This window comes from Enhydra lutris, unplaced genomic scaffold (genome assembly GCF_002288905.1).
Source record: "Enhydra lutris kenyoni isolate GAN:26980312 unplaced genomic scaffold, ASM228890v2 scaffoldscaffold22, whole genome shotgun sequence".
Taxonomy (NCBI): domain Eukaryota; kingdom Metazoa; phylum Chordata; class Mammalia; order Carnivora; family Mustelidae; genus Enhydra; species Enhydra lutris.
This window is the reverse complement of record NW_019154106.1, coordinates 7,508,235-7,527,316: the sequence shown is the minus strand read 5'-3', so window position 1 is coordinate 7,527,316 and position 19,082 is coordinate 7,508,235. Positions and strand designations below refer to the sequence as shown.

At 56.3% G+C, this 19,082-nt stretch overlaps 1 protein-coding gene across 1 annotated transcript in view; it reads right to left on the bottom strand.

Moving 5' to 3' along the window:
• LOC111149787 (neurexin 2) overlaps nucleotides 1-11,203 on the bottom strand; it is a 96,328-nt gene extending 85,125 nt beyond the window's left edge. The window contains 1 exon segment of the mRNA XM_022507049.1: nucleotides 10,474-11,203. Within this exon segment, the coding sequence (XP_022362757.1) occupies nucleotides 10,474-11,203 (730 nt within the window).
• Between the last annotated feature and the right edge of the window lie 7,879 nt (nucleotides 11,204-19,082).

Genomic DNA, 19,082 nt, shown 5'->3' with positions numbered 1-19,082 from the left:
CGGGGTCACCCCCTTCCCTGAACATTTCTCACGCGCCCACCTCCTAGGAGACTTCGGAGGAAGCAACAGGTGGCAGAGAAAAAGCGCAGCCTACAAACGCACAGACCCGATGCAGAAACACGCACACACGCACACGATGCACGCGCACATGGGCCTGCAGGCCACGGGACACACACACACAGCTGTAGGGTGCACACTCACTCCCGCAGGCGTGCGCCGTCACCTGCCTCTGGCGTCATTTTGTGTCACTTGTTCAGTGGCTCTTAGGGGGTTAGGTCTCTCAGAAACACATACACTGTCATTTATCAGACCTTATCCCACCTCCTTAATACACACACAGAGGCTGAATGCAGAATCAATACCCACACGGTGATCTAAGAGCTAATATTAGATGCGCACACCGCCACCACGCCCTGCTCTCCCTCCGCCGGCTGAGGACTCCGCGATGAACACAGTCCCCTTTCTGTCTGTCCGTCCACCGTCTATCTGCATTTCGCACAAGCCTTTACCTATCTGCGCGTGTTATACACACAGAACTGCTTCCACCGGCCAGCTGCACCCCCCCCAAAACTGTGTCTACACAGTGTTCTTAAATAAACTGGATTGCATTGCTTTGAGGGCAGGGTTTGCTATGCGGGCTAGAAAGGATCCCCCAGGAAAATCCCTGGGCTCTCACGAGGAGCCCCACGTCCGGACCTCTTTGGCCCCGTTTTGTGCAAACGCCCCAGGCAGTCAGCGCCATCATCTCTCCAGCACCTGTACAAACAAAGAGGCAGGGTGATGTTCTAGAAAATCCAACATGGCTGGTCTTTCAAAAAGTATTCCCACCTGCCACAAACGTGGGCCGCGCTATACCCACGAAGACGCAACGAGCCAGCTAGGTTTGTGGGCTTCGTGAGACTTGCCTCTCCCAGCTTCCGGGACACAGCTCCTGGAGATTCACTGACCTCTCCTTCTGTGAGGCTCTTTGCTTTCTGCTGATTCACCTGCCATCACAGACCCTTCCAGGCTGGGTCCTATGCCTTCCACACTCCTTCCTTCTCCCTGCCCTCCTTGGCGATAGCTCACTTCCGTGGCTTAAGGACTCCCCAGCCTGTGTTTGTAGACTGGGCTTCTCCCCTGGGTACCAGTTGTGGGTCCCTGTCTGCCTGCGCAGCGATTACTCGGACAGCTCCCTGACACCCAAAGTCCACCACGAAAGCCGCGCTTCTCTCCACCCCTGCAACCAAAGGCCCATTGCACCTGCATTTGGCAAAGGCATTGCATTCAACCAATGCTTCTCAAGCCCCCGTGAGGTGCCCCCCACTCAGCCAAGCTCGAGATGTCGCTAATTAGCCAAGTGGCTGACACCCTACCGGCCCTCAGCAGGGGGCTCACGCATTACCCTCCCAGCAACCTCAGGAGATTGGTGGTGTTACCTACTTCCTGGGGGCAGGGAAGGAAACTTGTCCAACGGCACAAAATCACCTCTGACTTTGACCACTGTGCTCCTAGGTCATCCTAGCCCCACCCTTCCCCTCTGGTTTCCTCCAAGAGCCTCCTGCTGGTTGGTCTCCCTGCCCATCCCCAACTAGGCTCTCTTGGCCCAGGGGCCAGATACACCTGATGAAATACTGCTGTGATCAACACACATGCACACACACACACACACACACACACACAGGCACATGTGCACCTGCACACACACTCGGAACTTTTCAGTGGCTCAAAGCCCTCTTCTCTGTTCTCAACCTATGTCCCCACCTGTCTTCAGAAGAGTTCTACCTGGGCTTCTCACCTCCAACATGCCCAAGATGGACCTCCTAACCCTTCCCTCTCCTCCCACCTGCTCTCCCTGGTCAATGTAGGCATCCAGAAATCAGCCTTGTTCTTTTTTTTCATACCAATCACCAGGTCCTGTCAGTTCCACCTTCTAAACCCCTAAAAACTAAACAAAACTCCTAGAAATGTTTTTCATCCTTCCATCCCTCCCCCACCATGGCCCCAAAGCCAGACCCTCCTCAGATCCTCTCCCCAGAACACTAATAAGCCTCTTCGATGATCTCCCCCCACACCAGTTTTTTCCCCTGCAATTCTTAGTCCACACACCACTAAAGTGGTCCAACCAAGTCACAACCCTGCTTAAAACCTTTCAAGACTTCCTAGGACACTCCTCCAGGATACAGTCTGATCTTCTCAAGCGAGTCCATTGGAAATTCACCCATGCCTCCCTCCAAACTCCTTTCCTGTGACAATCCAGGTTCTAGCCACACCCAATGGCTGTCCGTTTCCCTAATGTCCCACATTTCTGCACATACTGTTCCCTTGGCTTGAAAGACCCTTCCCTAGTCCCACTCCTCCCACCCTTAGCTCCCTGAGAAAGCTAGTTCTTGTTTTAAGACCAGGTCAGTATACCTCTGTGTTCCCAACTGGCCTCACAGGCAGGGCTAACCACCCCTCCTCTGTGCCTGCTCTCAATATGTACATTGTATCATTATTTCACTTTATTGTATCTCCAAGGCGAATTGCGTTTCCATCTCTGCTTCCTGGCTGGACTGTGTGATATCCAAAAGCAAGGACAATGTCTCATTCATCTCTACCTCCAGCTGCTTGCACAGTTCCTGGCTCAGAAAAAGGCATGCTTATGTTTGTTGAATGAATAATCAAAAACACTTCTTACATACTGAGTACTTCAAGGGTGCCGGGCTCTTTCCATGCACTGTTCCCATCTCTCGCCACTACTGCCTTGTCAAGGGATGCTGCCATCACTCTCTCGCAGAGACGGGGAAACTGAGCCTCGTAAAGCAGGAGAAACTTGTCCCGTGTCACAACGCCAGTGAGGGGAAAGAGTCAAAATCTGAACCCAAATCTGTCTGGCTTTAAAACTTCCCATGACCCACATTCTTGGCTGGAAGTCAAGACTTTTAGAAGCTGACCTGACTCTACAGTTCTGATCTTATCTCCCCCAAAGTACAACCATCTTGGTCTCCTCACACGCACCCCAACACACCCAACTCCCATCTCCTAGACCTCGCGTTTAGGCTGTTTTCCTGGAGGGAAAGCCCTGCCCGTACCTTTCCACCTCCACAAATCTCACTCAGTCCTCGTTCAATATCTAGCCAAGTCCCACCTCCTTCTTGCAGACTTCTCTAACCACTAGGGTTGATAATCAGAGTCGCCTTTATGGATCATTTAGAACAGTGCCTGGCCCATTGTAAAGGATTTCCATACAGCTCATTGTGTCCTTGCATCGACATCATAACCTCCATGTTACAGAGCAGGACATTGAAGAACAAAGTGATTAAGTAAATTACCCAAGCTGACACACACAGCAAGTAGAAAACTTAGATTAGACCCCGGGCCCCCCTTGCTCTTAACCACTCCGCCATTTGAGGCTTTCCTTGTGAGTATCTGTCTCATCTCTGGGTTCTCACGCCAGCCACTCCCTGAACCACTCTCTTGAGCCCGGAGCCATCTCTCTCGCAGCAGAAACTGTCAGGCCCACAGGCATCGGATATTAACAGCTGACATAGTGGTTCCACATACGTGACCTCATTTACTCAACTTTCACACACAGAAGTCTTATCCGCCCCACCAGTGGGCGGAGATGGTATTGTCTTGCCTAACATGAACTCGGGATTCCAGCAGACTAGACTCATTATCAAGGACAGTGAGAAAGACCAGAACAAAAGAAAAGAAAAAGTTCTGAGCGGCCACAATGAACGTCACTGATGGTGATGCATTAAAAACTATTATATAGGGGCGCCTGGGTGGCTCAGTGGGTTAAAGCCTCTGCCTTCGGCTCAGGTCATGATCCCAGGGTCCTGGGATCCAGCCCCGCATTGGGCTCTCTGCTCGGCAGGGAGCCTGATTCCCTTCCCCTCTCTCTGCCTGCCTCTCTGCCTACCTGTGATCTCTATCTGTCAAATAAATAAATAAACCCTTTGAAGGAAAAAAAAAAAAAAACTATTATATCCTCGTAGGAGAACCTCTCAGACCTTACCCAGAACCCACTTACCGGTGGTGACCCACAACCCCAACACACTTGGGAATGCTGATTTCCAAGTTCACGAATGCAAGGAGATGTGGGCTACCTCATGACAACCCTTCCTAAGGACGGAGGTGGAAAAACTCGGGAAAAGCTAATCTAAGAACTATCCAAATACAGCAGTCAGGCATCATTTCAGGCAGGGACAAACCTCAGTGAAGGAACCACAGTATGACAGTCCAACACCTAAGGGGAATCACGACATCCTGAGTCATCCGGAAAAGGTTAAATCACTTTCCAAATATTATGCTCGGGGAGGCAGAGAGGTGTGCGACATATCTCGGGAAGATTTCCGTCTGAAATGCTTTCAGTGTTGGTGAGTTGTGGATTTTAATGGGATAATCCTCCACTTTCCAGGGTGAGTTTCTCCCCCAGGGCCCCGGAAGACTGAGATTTTACTGATCGATTTCCACTGCACTCTCTTGGCGCTGGGACAGCTACTGGCAGACACGGGAACACCCTCATCACGTCCCAACTTGAGGGAAAAGCTGTGACCTGAAGAACTGGGAATGGTTACTGGCTTCTGTTGAAACACCTTCCCTGATGACCCCCAATAAACCACATGCAAAAAAAAAAAAAAGCCCACACGCGAGTAATGCGCGACACAGCTGACCTATTGCCTGAGCTTTGGGAAGCAGCATGGACAACGGTGGGGGACAACTGGCCCCTGAGTCACGTTGGGGTTCAGATCCAGGCAGTGGCATGAGGATAAAATGAGAAAAAACATTCAAGGCACAGCAAACGCTCACTAGCTGTGAGGTCCCAGGCTCTCCCAGGCTTGACTGTGTGATCTGGTCTCTTTTTGTTCTAACTGCTCCTTCGTAATGTCTGCAGCCACTCCTCTCCACCTGTGGGCTCCTATGACGTCTCCTCACCTTCTCCTTGGCCACCTCCTCTGATTCCAGAACTACAAATATTCTCTCTCTCCTCGCACGCCCCCGTGGCACCCAGGTCTCCATCCACAGCCCCGCCTTCAACGCAAAGCTCTGGTCTCACTTTTCCAACAGCCTGGGTGTCTCTGTCTAAGAACACCAAGGGACACCGCAATTCAACACGTGCACGATATGGGGCCCAAGGCTGCTCCCCTCCCACCGCCCCCCCTTTTCCTTTCACCCCTCCGCTGCCACGGCCCAGCCCGCCGCCACCACCGTCCTTCCAATCAAACCTGAAACCACATCCCCTCTGCCTCCTCTCTGAGTCCCAGAGCTTCCATCCCAGCAACAGCTCCCAAGCACGTGCTCCTCCTGCTGTCACAAAGGCCACCACCCTTCCTCGCCACTCCCCAAGCCCAGCAAAATGCGGGGGCCCCAGATCTCTCTCCTGAACTGTCTCCCAACTGACTTCTCCACTGCATAACTCTGCCACCCATAATCCTTCTACAGTAGACTCCCAGCTTCTGATATATAGCTTTTATTCATCTATCTGCTCAAAACTGTGGACCCTTGGGGCGCCTGGGTGGCTCAGTAGGTTAAGCCTCTGCCTTCGGCTCAGGTCATGGTCTCAGGGTCCTGGGATTGAGCCCCTCATCAGGCTCTCTGCTCAGCGGGGACCCTGCCTCCTCCTCCTCCCGTTCTGCCTCTCTGCCTACTTATGATCTCTGTCTGTCAAATAAATAAATAAAATATTAAAAAAAAAAAACTGTGGAGGCTTAGTGGATGCATTTGCCAATACTTGGGACACAGCATCCAACAAATGTTGATTGAATGATTTAAGTCAAAACTCCAAGACCTGGCTTCAGCCTGCTTCTCCTGTGTTAGGTCGCTCTTGTTTCCTTATATTCTTGGAGTCCCCTCTACGGACGGGCCGTACATGTCCCTCCCTCCCATGCCTTTGCTCCTACCAGTGCCTGTGCATGGAGTGGCGCCCTCAAACCAAGCTTACTCATCCATGGTCAAGGTCAATCCTCAAAAGCATGCCTTTTATTACCAATTCCCGCTAACTTGTAAAGTTATCCCCTTCCTTGCAACACCGGTAGCACCCTGCTGGTAATAGTAACTACCATCTACTCACCACTTTTTATATATCAGACATTCATTCAATTCCCACGACAGACCTGCGAGACAAGCCTGCTCATCTCCATCTGCAGGTAAGGAAAAATTCGTCTGAAGGTTAGGCACTCACCTGATGGCTTGAGCCTGGTGAGGGCAGAAGGTCAGGTTGAAATGCAGACCTGACACTCAGGAGTCCGTGCTTTGATCACTGAGCTGCACCGTCTTGGTGTATCTCTTTGGGCGTATACCACGCTATTTTTTTTTTTTTGAAGATTTTATTTATTAATTTGTCAGGGACGGGGGAAGCAAGCACAAGCAGAGGAAACATTGGGCAGAGGGAGAAGCAGGCTCCCCGTTGAACAAGGAGCCCAACGTGGGGCCCCATCCCAGGACCCTGGGACCGTGACCTAGGCTAAGGGCAGGCACTTAACCGACTGAGCCGCCCAGGCATCCTGATACCACACGATTTTGTGCCTTGTTCTTTTGCTGGTGTTTATTGAGCATTTTCTATGTGCCAGACACTATTCTAAGCTCTTGACATGAATTAGCTGATTTAGCTCCCATAACTCTGTAAGATAGACACTATTATGGTCCCCATTTTCCAGAAAAGGAAACCAGGGCAGAGAGAGCTAAAGTCCAAGGTCACTGGCCCAGGCAGGGCTGCATAATCCATGCTCTTTCCCATGCACTGGACTGCTTTTTTATCGGCTTCCCCAATTAAACAGTCACCACCCAGAGCAGAATCTTATTCATTTCTGACCCTCCCCCTTAGCCCTCAACACGAGGCCTCACACAAAGGAGGCCTTGATAACTACTTACTGAATTCAGTCAGCAACCACCATAAGAAAGACACACATAAATAAAGGGGCATCTACCTCCCTGTCTCCTGGCTTCACACTTCTCTCCCAAGTTACGTGTACCCCTGCCACTCCATCCCACATGCCTGTGCCCCCATTCCACTTGAGGGTGGGAGGGACGGGAGGAATTCCCATGCAAATCCCTGCCCGGTGCCACTTCAGCCTGGCTTTGACAGATTATCAGCACTGGGTCCACACGCTCAGTCGTCGCTCGAACTTGGCTCTCTCTTCAATCACCTGTGGCCAGACAACTCTCCCTCCCCCTGCCCCAGAGGAAAAAAGAAGCACATTTCCTAACAGGGAGGTTCTCAGTCAATGGGTAGGCCCAGACCCAGGAAGGCCTGGGTTGGGGGGGTGATTCCAGAGCACCCACAAATCCATATGCACACCAGATACTGAAGGCAGATTGATATGTCTTGCCTGTAAGGCTAAAAAACTTTTTTCTAATGTATCTTTGATTAACCACAATGGCAAATATAACATCAAAGTCATCTAAAAGCTTTCCTGAATTCATAGTAGCTTTGAGTCGTCCCTTTTCACAACGGACAGATATAAAAATAACTCCTATTTGGAAAGGGTATTATGAATTACTGACATTTTTAAATGCCCACAATGTCAAACAAGCTGAGCCTCCCTCAAAGAAGATAATCACCAAATGACAGTAACTTCAGAGGGAGATGTGGGGACTCTGGGTCTCTCAGCTCTGTCTCAGGGATGAGGAGCCAGGCCTGTTCCCCTTAAAGTCTTTCTCCTCAACCCCCAAGCCCAAGGGTGGGAGTTTGCATTCCTCTCCTCCTCGGCTGGATGAGAATGTACCAGAAGTGTAAGGAGCACAAGATATTACAAAAGCTGCCCAGGAAATAGGAACAAATATAAGGAGAGGGAATAAGGTCATGGGGTGGGGAGAGGGATGCAAATCAGCAGGGCCGTCACTGTGCCTGTCACCTCCAGACACCGTCAGTGTTTACCACCCCGCACCCACCCACAGCACATATCTGAAAAATACGCATTTTCAGATACCCATTCAGCCTCACCCAAGCCTTTATTTTCCCCAATACTTATTAATATCTCTTAATTCATCCTGCAAATTTTTTATCAAACACCCACTAAGTGCCTGGTACCGTATTAGGTACAAGGAATACGGAGAGGCATATCCCCGCCCCTTTATCACAAAGTGCCGCCCCTCCCTCAAGAGCTCCCAACACACACACACACACATACACTCAGAGACAACCCTGCCCTGACCAGCTGTCTGACACCCACCTAATGTCCCCTTTCCCTCTTCTTCATGACTCTCATCACACACACACGCGCGCGCACATACACAATGGGTCAAATAGGCAGCTGTCTCTCCCAGCTCCAACACAGTTAACACAAACATTCATCTCATTCACACCCAGCACACACATATGATACACACACTGTCCCTCCCACACACAGGTACCCCAACACACCTCAGACACACAACCACACAACCCGTATTCAGAAGCACACACCTTATTTGGCTCACTGGGAGCCTCTGGCCAGTAAATCCTTTTGGGGACTGGACACAAGGGTCTGACTGACCAATGCGCCTCTGGCTGTATTTTTCATACACTCAGGCCCTATTCTGCCAGTGAGCCCAAGGACCGGCTACTACAACCTCTCCATAGCTCAAATTCCCTTTCCGTCAAGTTAGATGGGTGGTTCATCCTGGTTTGTTTGGTTTTGTTTTAAGATTTTATTTATTTATTTGACAGAAAGAGATCACAAGTAGGCAGAGAGGCAGGCAGAGAGAGACAGGGAAGCAGGCTCCCTGCTGAGCAGAGAGCCGGATGCGGGGCTCGATCCCAGGACCCTGAGATCATGACCTGAGCTGAAGGCAGAGGCTTAACCCACTGAGCCACCCAGGCACCCCTTCATCCTGTTTTCTTAGAAAGACTTGGAGGGGAAAGGTCATGGAGATCAGAGAATCAAATTCAAAGTCATGGAAAGAAAGATTTCTTATGGAGTTCCAGGCTCTTACTGAGGTCTCCCATTAAGATACATGCAGGCGGGTACTCACTTGTATACTGGTTACTCTCCTGGGCCCCACAGCTCCTGTCTGTAAACCCCACTCTAGCCAAGCAGACCATTCACACGTAATACACAATGCCAGACTCCCAGCCTCTGTGTGCAGCCGAACACACACAGACACACACTTTCACAGTTTAGAGAGCACCTGCATTCCTTGGAGAAAAGGTGAGAAGGTGTCAGGTTAACTTAATACACACAGTTCCTGAAGATACAGTCCACAACCTTATGCAAATAACCCCACAAAAGCAATCCAAACACTTTCCTTAAGGATTCCTCTACCACAACCATGGATACACTGTCAAAATACAGCGCATCCCAAACCCAGGGCCACACGGGCAGCCTCAGCTCCTCCCATGGCTGCGCACATGCTGACAGCCAGGAGGACACCCATCCCCAAAACAGTCCCACTGTCGCACTAGTTTGAGGACACACACACACACACACACACATTCTCCAAAAGTCTCTACCTCTCCAGGGAGGGGGCAGACACACACACACACAGTGGCTAGGTGGCCAACAGCTTCTAGGGGTCTGGGGCAGAGGAAAGCATGCCTGCCACCACGGACCGGGGTCAAAGGAGATGCCCATCCTAGTCCCCAAACTGATGGGGAACATCTCCTCCACCGCCCCACCAGACCAAGGTACAACAGGTGCCTTCAAGTCCTCCTTCCCTGTCCCCCTGAACCACAGCCCTCAGGGACCAGGCCTGGCGCCACCCCCACGACCTGTCCCCTCATCTCACTCAGCTCCTCCCCTCGAAGCCGGGGAGCTGGTGGAGGCTATCCCTCCCTGAAACTTCCCTTTCCGGGCACAACCTGGCCGTCCCCGCTGTCCCTCACCTGCCCCCGCTGCGTGCCCTCCTCCCCATGCCCAGGTCCTCTTCCTCCCGTCTGGCCCCTGCCTCACCAGCCATACTCCCCAGGCTTCACTCTCAGAAATTCTCCGATGGCCCCAGCAGGCAGCACCTGTTCCGCTGGCCTGGGCCCGCCACGCCCCCGCCTCCGTAGGCCCCGCCCATACCGGCCCCACCCGCAGCCCTTCACGCCCCCCCCCCCCCCCCCCCCACCCCCCTGGGCAGACCCCTCACCCTCCCGACCTGCACACCGCCTAGCCTTCCAGGTTGCACCCACAGTAGATCTCACAGCCCCATAGTCCCCGCCCACAAAAGACCGGCGGCACCCATCCTGTCGGCACACTCCCTCACACACCCCCCCACACACGACCCACAGACCCTCAAGCGCTCGGACCCTCGGGCTCCGGCCAGCCCCTTACAGGACCAGACGGCACAGTACTACCCACAGGCCGCCCTGCACAGGCCACGTCCACACAGGTCACTGGCTAGCCACGCGCCCCCTCTCCTCAGGACGGGCGTCCTCACCCCACCCCTCGCAAGGACACGCCTCGCGACCCCGCTGGCTGGCGCGCGCTCTCACACGTCCTTGGCCGCCGGCAACCCTCCAGGCCATGAATGACCCTGGGACCCGGCGCCGGCAAGCCCTGGCTCCAGAGCCCAGGCGCCCAGCAGCGGCTCCCCCGGGCTCACCTTCGCTGCAGAACTTGCCGCCGAAGCCTGTGTGGCTGCAGTCACAGCCCACCTCGCCAGGGGCCAGCACCGTGCAGAGGCCGCCGTTGGCACAGGGGTTGCGCGCGGGCGCGCACAGGGGGTCGGCGGCAGCGCCGCGCAGGCCCTGGCTGCCCAGGAGCGCAGGGGGCCGCTCGCCCAGCTTCAGGTTGGCCAGGAGGCCGCGGAAGGGCGGCTCGTACTTGACGGTGCTGAGCGTGAGCGCCGAGAGGCGCACGTCGGGCGGGATGCCGCCCACGAACAGGTCGCTGGCCACCTGCATCTCACGCCTCTTGGAGCGCACCTCCGCCGCGCGGGCCTCGCCGTCCACCGCCAGCGCCGTGCGGCGCGCATCGCGGGTCAGCAGCACCATGTGCCAGCGGTCGTCGGCCACTGGCGTGTCCAGCTGCAGCGTGGCAGGCTCGGCGCACGAGAGCGTGAAGCGTAGCCGCAGGCGCCCGTCCACCAGCAGCAGCTCCAGGAAGTCGCAGTCACCACCGTCGTCCAGGTAGAGCAGCAGCGCGCGCGTGGCGTTGGTGCGCAGGCTGAAGCTGAGCTCGCCGCTGCTCGCCGCGCCCGCCCAGCGTGCGTAGCGAGCCCACTGCCCGGGGCCGCCGCCGAACTCCAGGCCGCCGGCGCCCGCCGCCAGCACCAACAGCAGCAGCAGCAGCAACCGCGGGGACCGCGGCCGCCACCGGCTCCCGGCCGCCATGCTTCCGGCGGCCCCGGCCCCGCCCGGCCCCCGGCCCCGCTCAGGCTTCAGAGCCGCGGGCGCATGGGGCGGGGAGGGGGCCGGGCGCCCCCCGCGCCGAGCGGGGCTCCCTCGCTGGCTCACAGTGCCATGGGCCCGGCCGCGGGGCGAGGCGCAGAGGCCCAGGTACCGGCTTCCCGGGGCGGCGGTGGCGGCGGCGGCGCCCCTCCCCCGCTGCGGGCTCCAACGAAGGATGGGGGAGGGATGCCTGCGGGGGGGAAACAGAGAGGAAAGGGTTAATGAGGGGTTCGGAGGAGGGGAGAGGGTTAAGGAGGGGATCATCGGTGCTGACTCCCCCATCACACCAGCAAGCACCCAATTGTTTCCCTTTAGGACTCGAGGAGCCGGCCCTACCCGGAGAGGGTCCCAGAGCAAGAGACACCACCACCGACGACCGTAGGACTGGGGGCCCAGCCCTTGCAGAGTTATGGCGCTCATTAAGGTAATTATTAATTTGAGATGTGGGCGGGTGGGTAGTCCGGTAGGAGCCCAAGTCGGACGCCTTCACCCTCGCCTCCCGTCAGGACCAGGGCCAGTTCCTGTGGGTGAGGCCTGGAGACGCTCCACCAGGTGGCGACCACTCCCCCGCCCCGCCCCGCCCCTTTCTCTCTGAAACACCCAACGCCTGGGTGACGCTCCCACCACCAGCCAGCCAGTCCGGGGCTCTCTCATCAGCTCCTGATGCTGGATAATGAAGTTGCTAAATAATTCATTGGGATCAATTAAATGCCAATTCGTCAATGGGATCATTGGGTAACCTGGCTGAGAAGGGGGCAAGGGAGAGAAGCCAGCTAGGACCCAGGCATCCAGGCCCCAAACCCTCTCCAACCATGCAAAGACACATGTCTCCAAATGCCCCCAAACAACACTCACCTCTTCCTGGGCCCCAACCCCACTGCTCACCAGCCCAGATCCTTCCAAAACCTAAACGTCTGTTACACTCAACCTCCAGTTCCCAGTCCTCAGCCTCAGGCCCGGCCCTGTACCTAGGTTCTCTTCACCCCTCAGTTCCACCTCCTCCCCATTCAGGGCTGGGGGAGCCACCAGGAGGCAGGCAGCCTTATTTACATAAAATTGCCTTTCTGAAATGATTACCCTTGTAACGGGCTGTCAGAGAGCAATTTATACCCCACACCGGGGAGGGGAATTTGCATCTCGTTAAACTCCGAGTCGTAATTATTTATATCCAACAACCCTCCTGAATATTGCATTGATTTTATTTTGGGGAGGGAGGAAGGGAAGGAGGTGGGGAGAAGCCTGGGAGAGAAGCAGGGAAGGGCCAAAGTTTAGGAAGAGACAGGGAAAGGCTGAAGTTTGAGGGGTGGAAATCACAGGAAGAGCGACAGAGACAGAAGAGTAATGGAGGAGAAAGGTGGCCTGATGGGGAGAAGAGGAAAGAGACCGTAGAGAAAATTAATCCTAACAGCATTTGTCAAGGCCCTGGATATCGGGCCTTTTTACAAATGGCATTTTACTAATCACTCTCAGAAGCCCTGCTGTTCCCACTAACCACTGGGGAAGCCCTCATAGAAAGACTAGAGACTAGCCCAAGGTCACACAGCTCGGTCAGCAGAGAACTGGGACTTAGATCCTCATGTGTCAGACTCCAGTCTCCCCACAAAGGACACAAAGTGTGGGGCAGCCTCGGGTGTAGCTCAGGGCAGCGGGAACCCGAACAAGAGAAGAGGGGTAAGGCAGAAGTTCGGGTGGGTGCAATTCCCTTCTCCATGGGAGAAAGCTAGGGGCCCCCTAAAAAAACCATAGCAGAGGAGTGAGGAGAGAGTCACAGGAGGGCAGGGATGGTTGGAGTGACATGTTTGCCAAAGGAAGAAGGGGCATAGAAAGCCTAGGAGAACAGCGGGAGAGTCTGGGGAGCCATCCCCAAGAGACCCTCAAATCCCCGTTCTCAGGTCCTTCCTTCTGGCTTCTTCTGACTGTTGCCCCCCCCCCATCACTACCACTCCCCAGCCAGACCCACCGGCATCAGTGGGGACTCAAGTGTCTTGCCTCACTGCCCCCGCCAAGGGCTGCTCCTTCCCAAGCAGGGGACAGAGCAGGCAGACAGCCCCTCTCCCTGTGAACACTGTCCGGGCTATATATAGCTTTGTCACTGCCTCTCCTCATTGGGTAATGGAGATAATTAACATGCGCGGGCTAATTAGCCAATCAAATTAAATACAGCACCTGCTCCCAGGCTGATTGACACCCTTACCCCCACACACACACATGCTCCCCCACCCTGGCCCAGGGCAGGGAAGGGGACCCTCAGGCTTGGGGGAGGGAAAGGCCAAACCCCCTCTTCTCCAGAGGGGGCAGGGAGACCCCCAGCGGAGGCACAGGCCAGAAGACCAGAAAAGTGACTTGTCCTTCCTCTCTCCCTCCCCGTGCTGGGGTCTCAGTCTCTGACTGGCCCAGCCTCTCTCTGCCTCTCTCCCAACCCCCACCCCCACCTCTGGACACATTTTGGGAGGGAATTAATTAGCTATCGATTTCCACTAGCAGAGGGAATAGGATTTCGTGCTGCTGTCCACTCGCCCCTCAGCTCAGGAAAGGGAGGGGATTAGCTCCCCTGCCCCACCCCGAAACCCAGTCCCTCTGTCATACTCACATCCCCCACCCTCCAGGGAGCTGGCAGAGGGCTTCTTACTGAAAATGCCTCCGGGGCTGGGGGCTGGGTCTTCCTTGTTCGGGAGGCTGGCAGAGCACTGATAGAGTGGAGGTTGGTGAGGAGGCCCCCAGAGGCTGGGCGGTAGACACCTGGGTCCTAGGAGCCAGCAGGACTGTCCCTGGAGGCCAGTGGGGGTGAGGGGAGGTAAAATGCATGAGAGTCCGGGAGGGGATGACTCCGCGGGGCGCGTGTGCCAGGCTGTGGAGGGAGAGTGTGAGTAGGGAGCGGGTACTGTGCTGAGAGGCAGCTGTCGGGGCAGAGACTGGGCCTGGACGGTGTCTCCAGGGAGGGGTGAGGGCAGGGTCTGGGAACCAGGGCCCCTCAAAACTCATTACTCATTCTCCCCACAGCCCACAGCTCCACAGCCCAGGCCAGGCTGGCTCAGTGCCGGGCACAGGGGCTGCCGGCCTGGCCAGGAGGAAGCCCCAGTCCTCCCCGGGTCCTCTCTGCAGGGACCCAGAAACCCTTGGGGCAGCTGCAGGCTCGGGAGACAGAGATGGTCCCAGAAGGAGGATATGCTAAGCGGACACTTGGGTCCCTTCCACCCCACCCCACCCCACACTTCCCTGGGAAACCTGCTGCTCCCTCCCTCCCCTCCCCTGGATGAAGCTTCTGCTGACCCAGCCTCCAACCCCGCCTTCCTCCCAGGATGCAGGGGTTTCCTGCAAGCCTAGGACCCACTAACCTTCCTCTACTCTTGGCACACGGCTCTCTGGCCTCAGATCTCCTTGCACAACTACATCAAGTAAATGGTTCCCCTGGAGTTGTACAGAGCAACGGCCCCTCCCCCACTGGGAGCCCCCTGCCTCCACCATCCAGGCACTGCTCCCCAAGACCCACTTTTCTTCTCCAATGCCTACTGTCCGTGCAGGGACAGAGGCCAGAGCAGCCTCGGGATATCCTCTCGGCTGACTGACGTCAGCGCAGTGCACACTGCCAGCCACGGCTGGCCCGGGGCCACTGTTCCTCTGGGGACCTGACCTCTCCCATGTTCCCTGGGACTCTGCACCCAGTCAGCCTCCTCGCACCTCCTACCCACAGATGGCCCCTGGAGCCTGGAGCCAGTGGGGAGGGGAGCCGTGGGGGCAGGGGGTGTGGGGTGACTAGGCTCCTCTGAGAGGCCTACTCTCTCACCCACTGAGCCCCCTCCCACAGACTCTGTCTAGGCCTTTCTAGGCTGACAGCTGCCTTCTCATCTCCCACGGCCAGGCCGGTGTCACGTGAGCTGTAACTTCTGGGCTCTCCAGTTGCGCCCAGCGCCTGGCTGGACAACCACACACACTGTCTCATCTCACCCTCAGTTTCGGGAGTTTGATGGGCCACCTCATCACCCCAGGCTTCCAGAGCTTAGCAAGATAAATCCATTCGCCCAAGTGCCAGTGCAGGTAAGGGGTGGGCTGTCTCCAACGCCTATGGCCTTCCTGCCACCTGGTCCACTCCACAGGCCACAGGGAAGGAAGTGTTGAGCTCGGAGTCCCCCTTTCTCTGATGGGGACTTCACAGGGGCCATTACCCTCTCCAGAAAACCCAGACTGAGCCTGCCCCCGGGAATGAGAACTGCAGAACTCAGAGCTCCTGGAGTTCAACCCTCTTGCTTTCTCTGAGGTGGAAACTGAGTCCCAGAGAGGGGCAATGACTCACCCGGGGCCACCCAGCTGAGCAAGACTAAAACGAAGGTCCCTGGCCTTCCATTCTAGATGCTTCCCACTGTACCCACTGTTCCAGACGTGGGCCTTCCGCCTGACCAAAAGCCTCAGCTCCCTCCCCGCCCCCCATCTCCCCATGACCATCAGGGCAAGCTGAGAGAATAGAGGCAAATTCCAGGAGGACAGAGAGTCCGTGCTCACTCTGGCAGAGCCCCTGGCCAGGGGCCTTCTCCCCACACCCACCCACCCCATCTCGGGCCACCTCGATACCACACGCACGCGTGCGCACGCACACACACCTCCAGCCATGGGAATGCCAGCCTCCCTCTGGCTCTCTTCGCCTCACGCCAGCTCCCTCTCATGCCAGCTGGGAGTGTGACAGCAGGGGCCTCCCCCAGGCGCCAGGGAGGAAAAGCTGGGTTTGCACACATTCTGGTGGCCCCAGAAGGCAGCCCGTGGACAGGTGGGAGAAGTGCGTGTTAGGGGGAGGGAGATTTTGGCTCGAGCTAAAGAGAGGCTTGCTGGCAATTTAGAACCTCCAACAGTGGAGTAGGCTGCCTCCGGGGGGGTGGTGGTGAGTTCCCTTTCTGTGGAGGTGTGCGAGCGGAGCAGAATGACTATTGCTCAGAGCGGCTCAGGAGGGGGCCCTGGGATCCTATGGGAGGGGCCATCACACTACTTGAGCCCTAAGGTCCCTTTCAGTCCCAATGTGTTTTTTGGAGGATCCCTTCTCCTCCCTAAAACCGCAGGCAGGCTTGGTGGGCCACAAACAGTTCTGATCTCCCTCCTCCGCTCCCTCCTTCCAGCCCTGATGACTTTTTTGGGGAGACCTAGAGTGTGTTGGCATCTGGCCTCACCTTAGCAGCCGGCAGGAACAAAGCAGTGATCAGAGGCACTCACCCCGGAGCCTGGGTTCAAATACCACCCCTACAGGCTGTGTGACTTTGGGCAAATTACTTAGCCCCTCTGGGCCTCAGTTTCCTTACGTGTAAAATAACAGTAAGACTGGCGTTGTCCAAATTAAGAGTTAATATATGTAAAGCACTTCATGACAGTGCCTGGTATAGCCTGAATGTGTTGTGTTAATGATTACATTTAAATCTCCTCATCTCAGCATCTTGCAATTTGCAAAACTCCACATGTCTCGTGTTTCCTTTGATTCCACCAGGCCCAGTGAGGGAAGCAATCAAAGCAGGGCTTCTCACTGCCCCCTTTTGCAGATGGGGAAACATACTCAAAGAGGGAAAGGGACCCCCCAAGGTCACAGAGTTTGGAGGTGGCAAAGTTGGGACTCAAATTTTGCTCCCTGGGCCCTCCCCAATTCTGTTGGGCACCTCTTCCTGCCTAGGAAGGTGGGACAAGGTCTAAAGATCAGAGGGAGTCCCATAGCGGCACCACTAGAAGTGAATGTCATACACATGGCGGCCCCCTGAGTGGGTCTCTGTGCACGTGGAGAGAAGCATGCTGGGGGCTGGGCATAAGAGGCGGCAGCTCAAGGCACATACAACGAGGCTGTTGTCAGGTGTGGGGCTGAGAAATTGGGTGGGCTGGGGGCCAAGGTCTGTTGGAATGACTCGGCAAAGTGGGGGCTGGGGCACGGGTGCCTAGGAGCCTGGGGGCAGACAGTGGGAGCACTGAGCTCACCCCAACGCCCATCCCTGAGCTGTGCACAGCTGGGAGACACCAACCTGGGTGGGCACACCCCAGTGATGCAGAGGGAACAGATGGTTTCCAAGGGCAGCCTTGTGAGTCAGCAGGAGGTACCTGGGTCAGTTCCTAAAGGTACCCAGGACAGGTGTGTGCACACGCATGTGTGGAAGGTTACATGATCATGATGGAATCAGCCCCCACTTGCCGGAGGCTCACTCCGGTCCTGACAAATACAGGAGGTGAATTTCAGAGCGCTTGGCCCAGAGCCGGGTTCACGGTAGGAACGCGATGCATAAAGTTGTTACCATTATTGGTCCCTTATTTGGTCCTTGCAAGAACCCCACAAGATAGGTACAAAGACCCCCCATTTTACAGATGAGGAGCGGAGGCTCACTGAGGGGCAGAGCGGAGCCCACATGGCACCCCCAGGGGGGTGGCAAGAAGGCTTGGTAATGGCTTGGGTGCCACGATGCTGGCTTATCTGTTGAGTGAGTCTCTGAGCCCCATGGGCCTGCCTGCCAGTGTGGATGGGGCCGGGTGGGGAGCCGCCCCGACAGATGGAGTGGCAGGGTGGGTGGTGTGTGAGACACATGGTCTGCGTCCCCCTGGGGGCTGAGCTCAGAGCTGGGAATGAATGGACAGCATGGCCCCTGTGTCAGGCAGGGGTAGGGCCCCCGAGGATTAGTGGAAGGGGTGGGATGGGAGTTCCTGGGGAAGGCCAGGTGTAGCTGAGTGACAGGGAGGGACTGCGGTAGTGATCCGGGAGGGGTAGGAGGGCCTGGGGCGTGGGGGGGGGGGGTGCTCTCTTTCAAGGAGCAAAGATATGCGAGTGAACGAAAGTGAATGAAAGTGGGGGAGAAGCTTAGGGGGTGAGCCAGGGCATAAAGGGTGTTAGTGAGCATAAGTGTGTGCCGGAGTGCACACACACAAACACACACACACGCACACACAAAGGCCTGAGGCAAAGTGGCACCATGACCCATGTGATGCTGACTGGGGCAGGGGGGTGTCCAGGAGGGTGTGTCCGGGGGCAAGGGTGTGTAGGGAGGAGCACAGGTGTGCTGACTTGGCTGCGTCATCCTGGGGAGGTGAATGGGTGGGCGGGGGGCCGTGTGTGTGTGTGTGTGTGTGTGTGTGTGTGTGTGTGAGGGTGAGGGCTGACAGTGCAGAGCTGGGGCTCTGGGGGCAGGTAGGGGCCAGGCGTGTGTCGTGTACAGGAGCGCAGGGCACCTGGGGGATGTCTCGGAGGCAGGCAGCGAGGTGGCAGTCTCCCCGGGTGGGGAGTGTAGGCGGGGTGCTGCAGGGAGGCGTATTGTGTACGCAGGTGTGTGCGCCTGTGTAGGTGTGTGTCTGGGTGGGTGCCACCGAGCGTATGTATCAGTGTCAGCTTGTCTGTGTCACTGACAAGGGCGGGCAGGAGGGAGCAGCTGGACCCGGGCAGAGACGGAGAGCTTCCCAGAGAGGTCCCTAACAGCACCCCAGAGCCCAGCCAGCCTCTCAGGAGCCCGTAGCGTGGATTCAGCCCAAGCTGAGAAGCCAGGACAGGACCTCGACTCCTGGAGAGGGCTCCCCAGCCACCCAGGGACCACTGGCCTCTGCCTGTCAGTCCCATCCACCCCTGTGGCTCTGAGGAGAGGAGGGGTCTGAGAACACTTCCCCCAGCGGGAATGAAGGAACACCCACCTAGACCCTTCTGCCCTGCCCTCAGGAAGATCCAACCCAGCCTCAGATGCCAGCATCCCCAGGAGCGTCCCTGGAGGCAGGAGGACGTAGGGACCGGAGTGGCTGAAGCACCCCACAAATCCGAAGGCCTCACAATTAACAGACCAGCCGACCTCCCTCCACTCTTTCTTCCTTCTGTCTCCTTCCTCTCTTC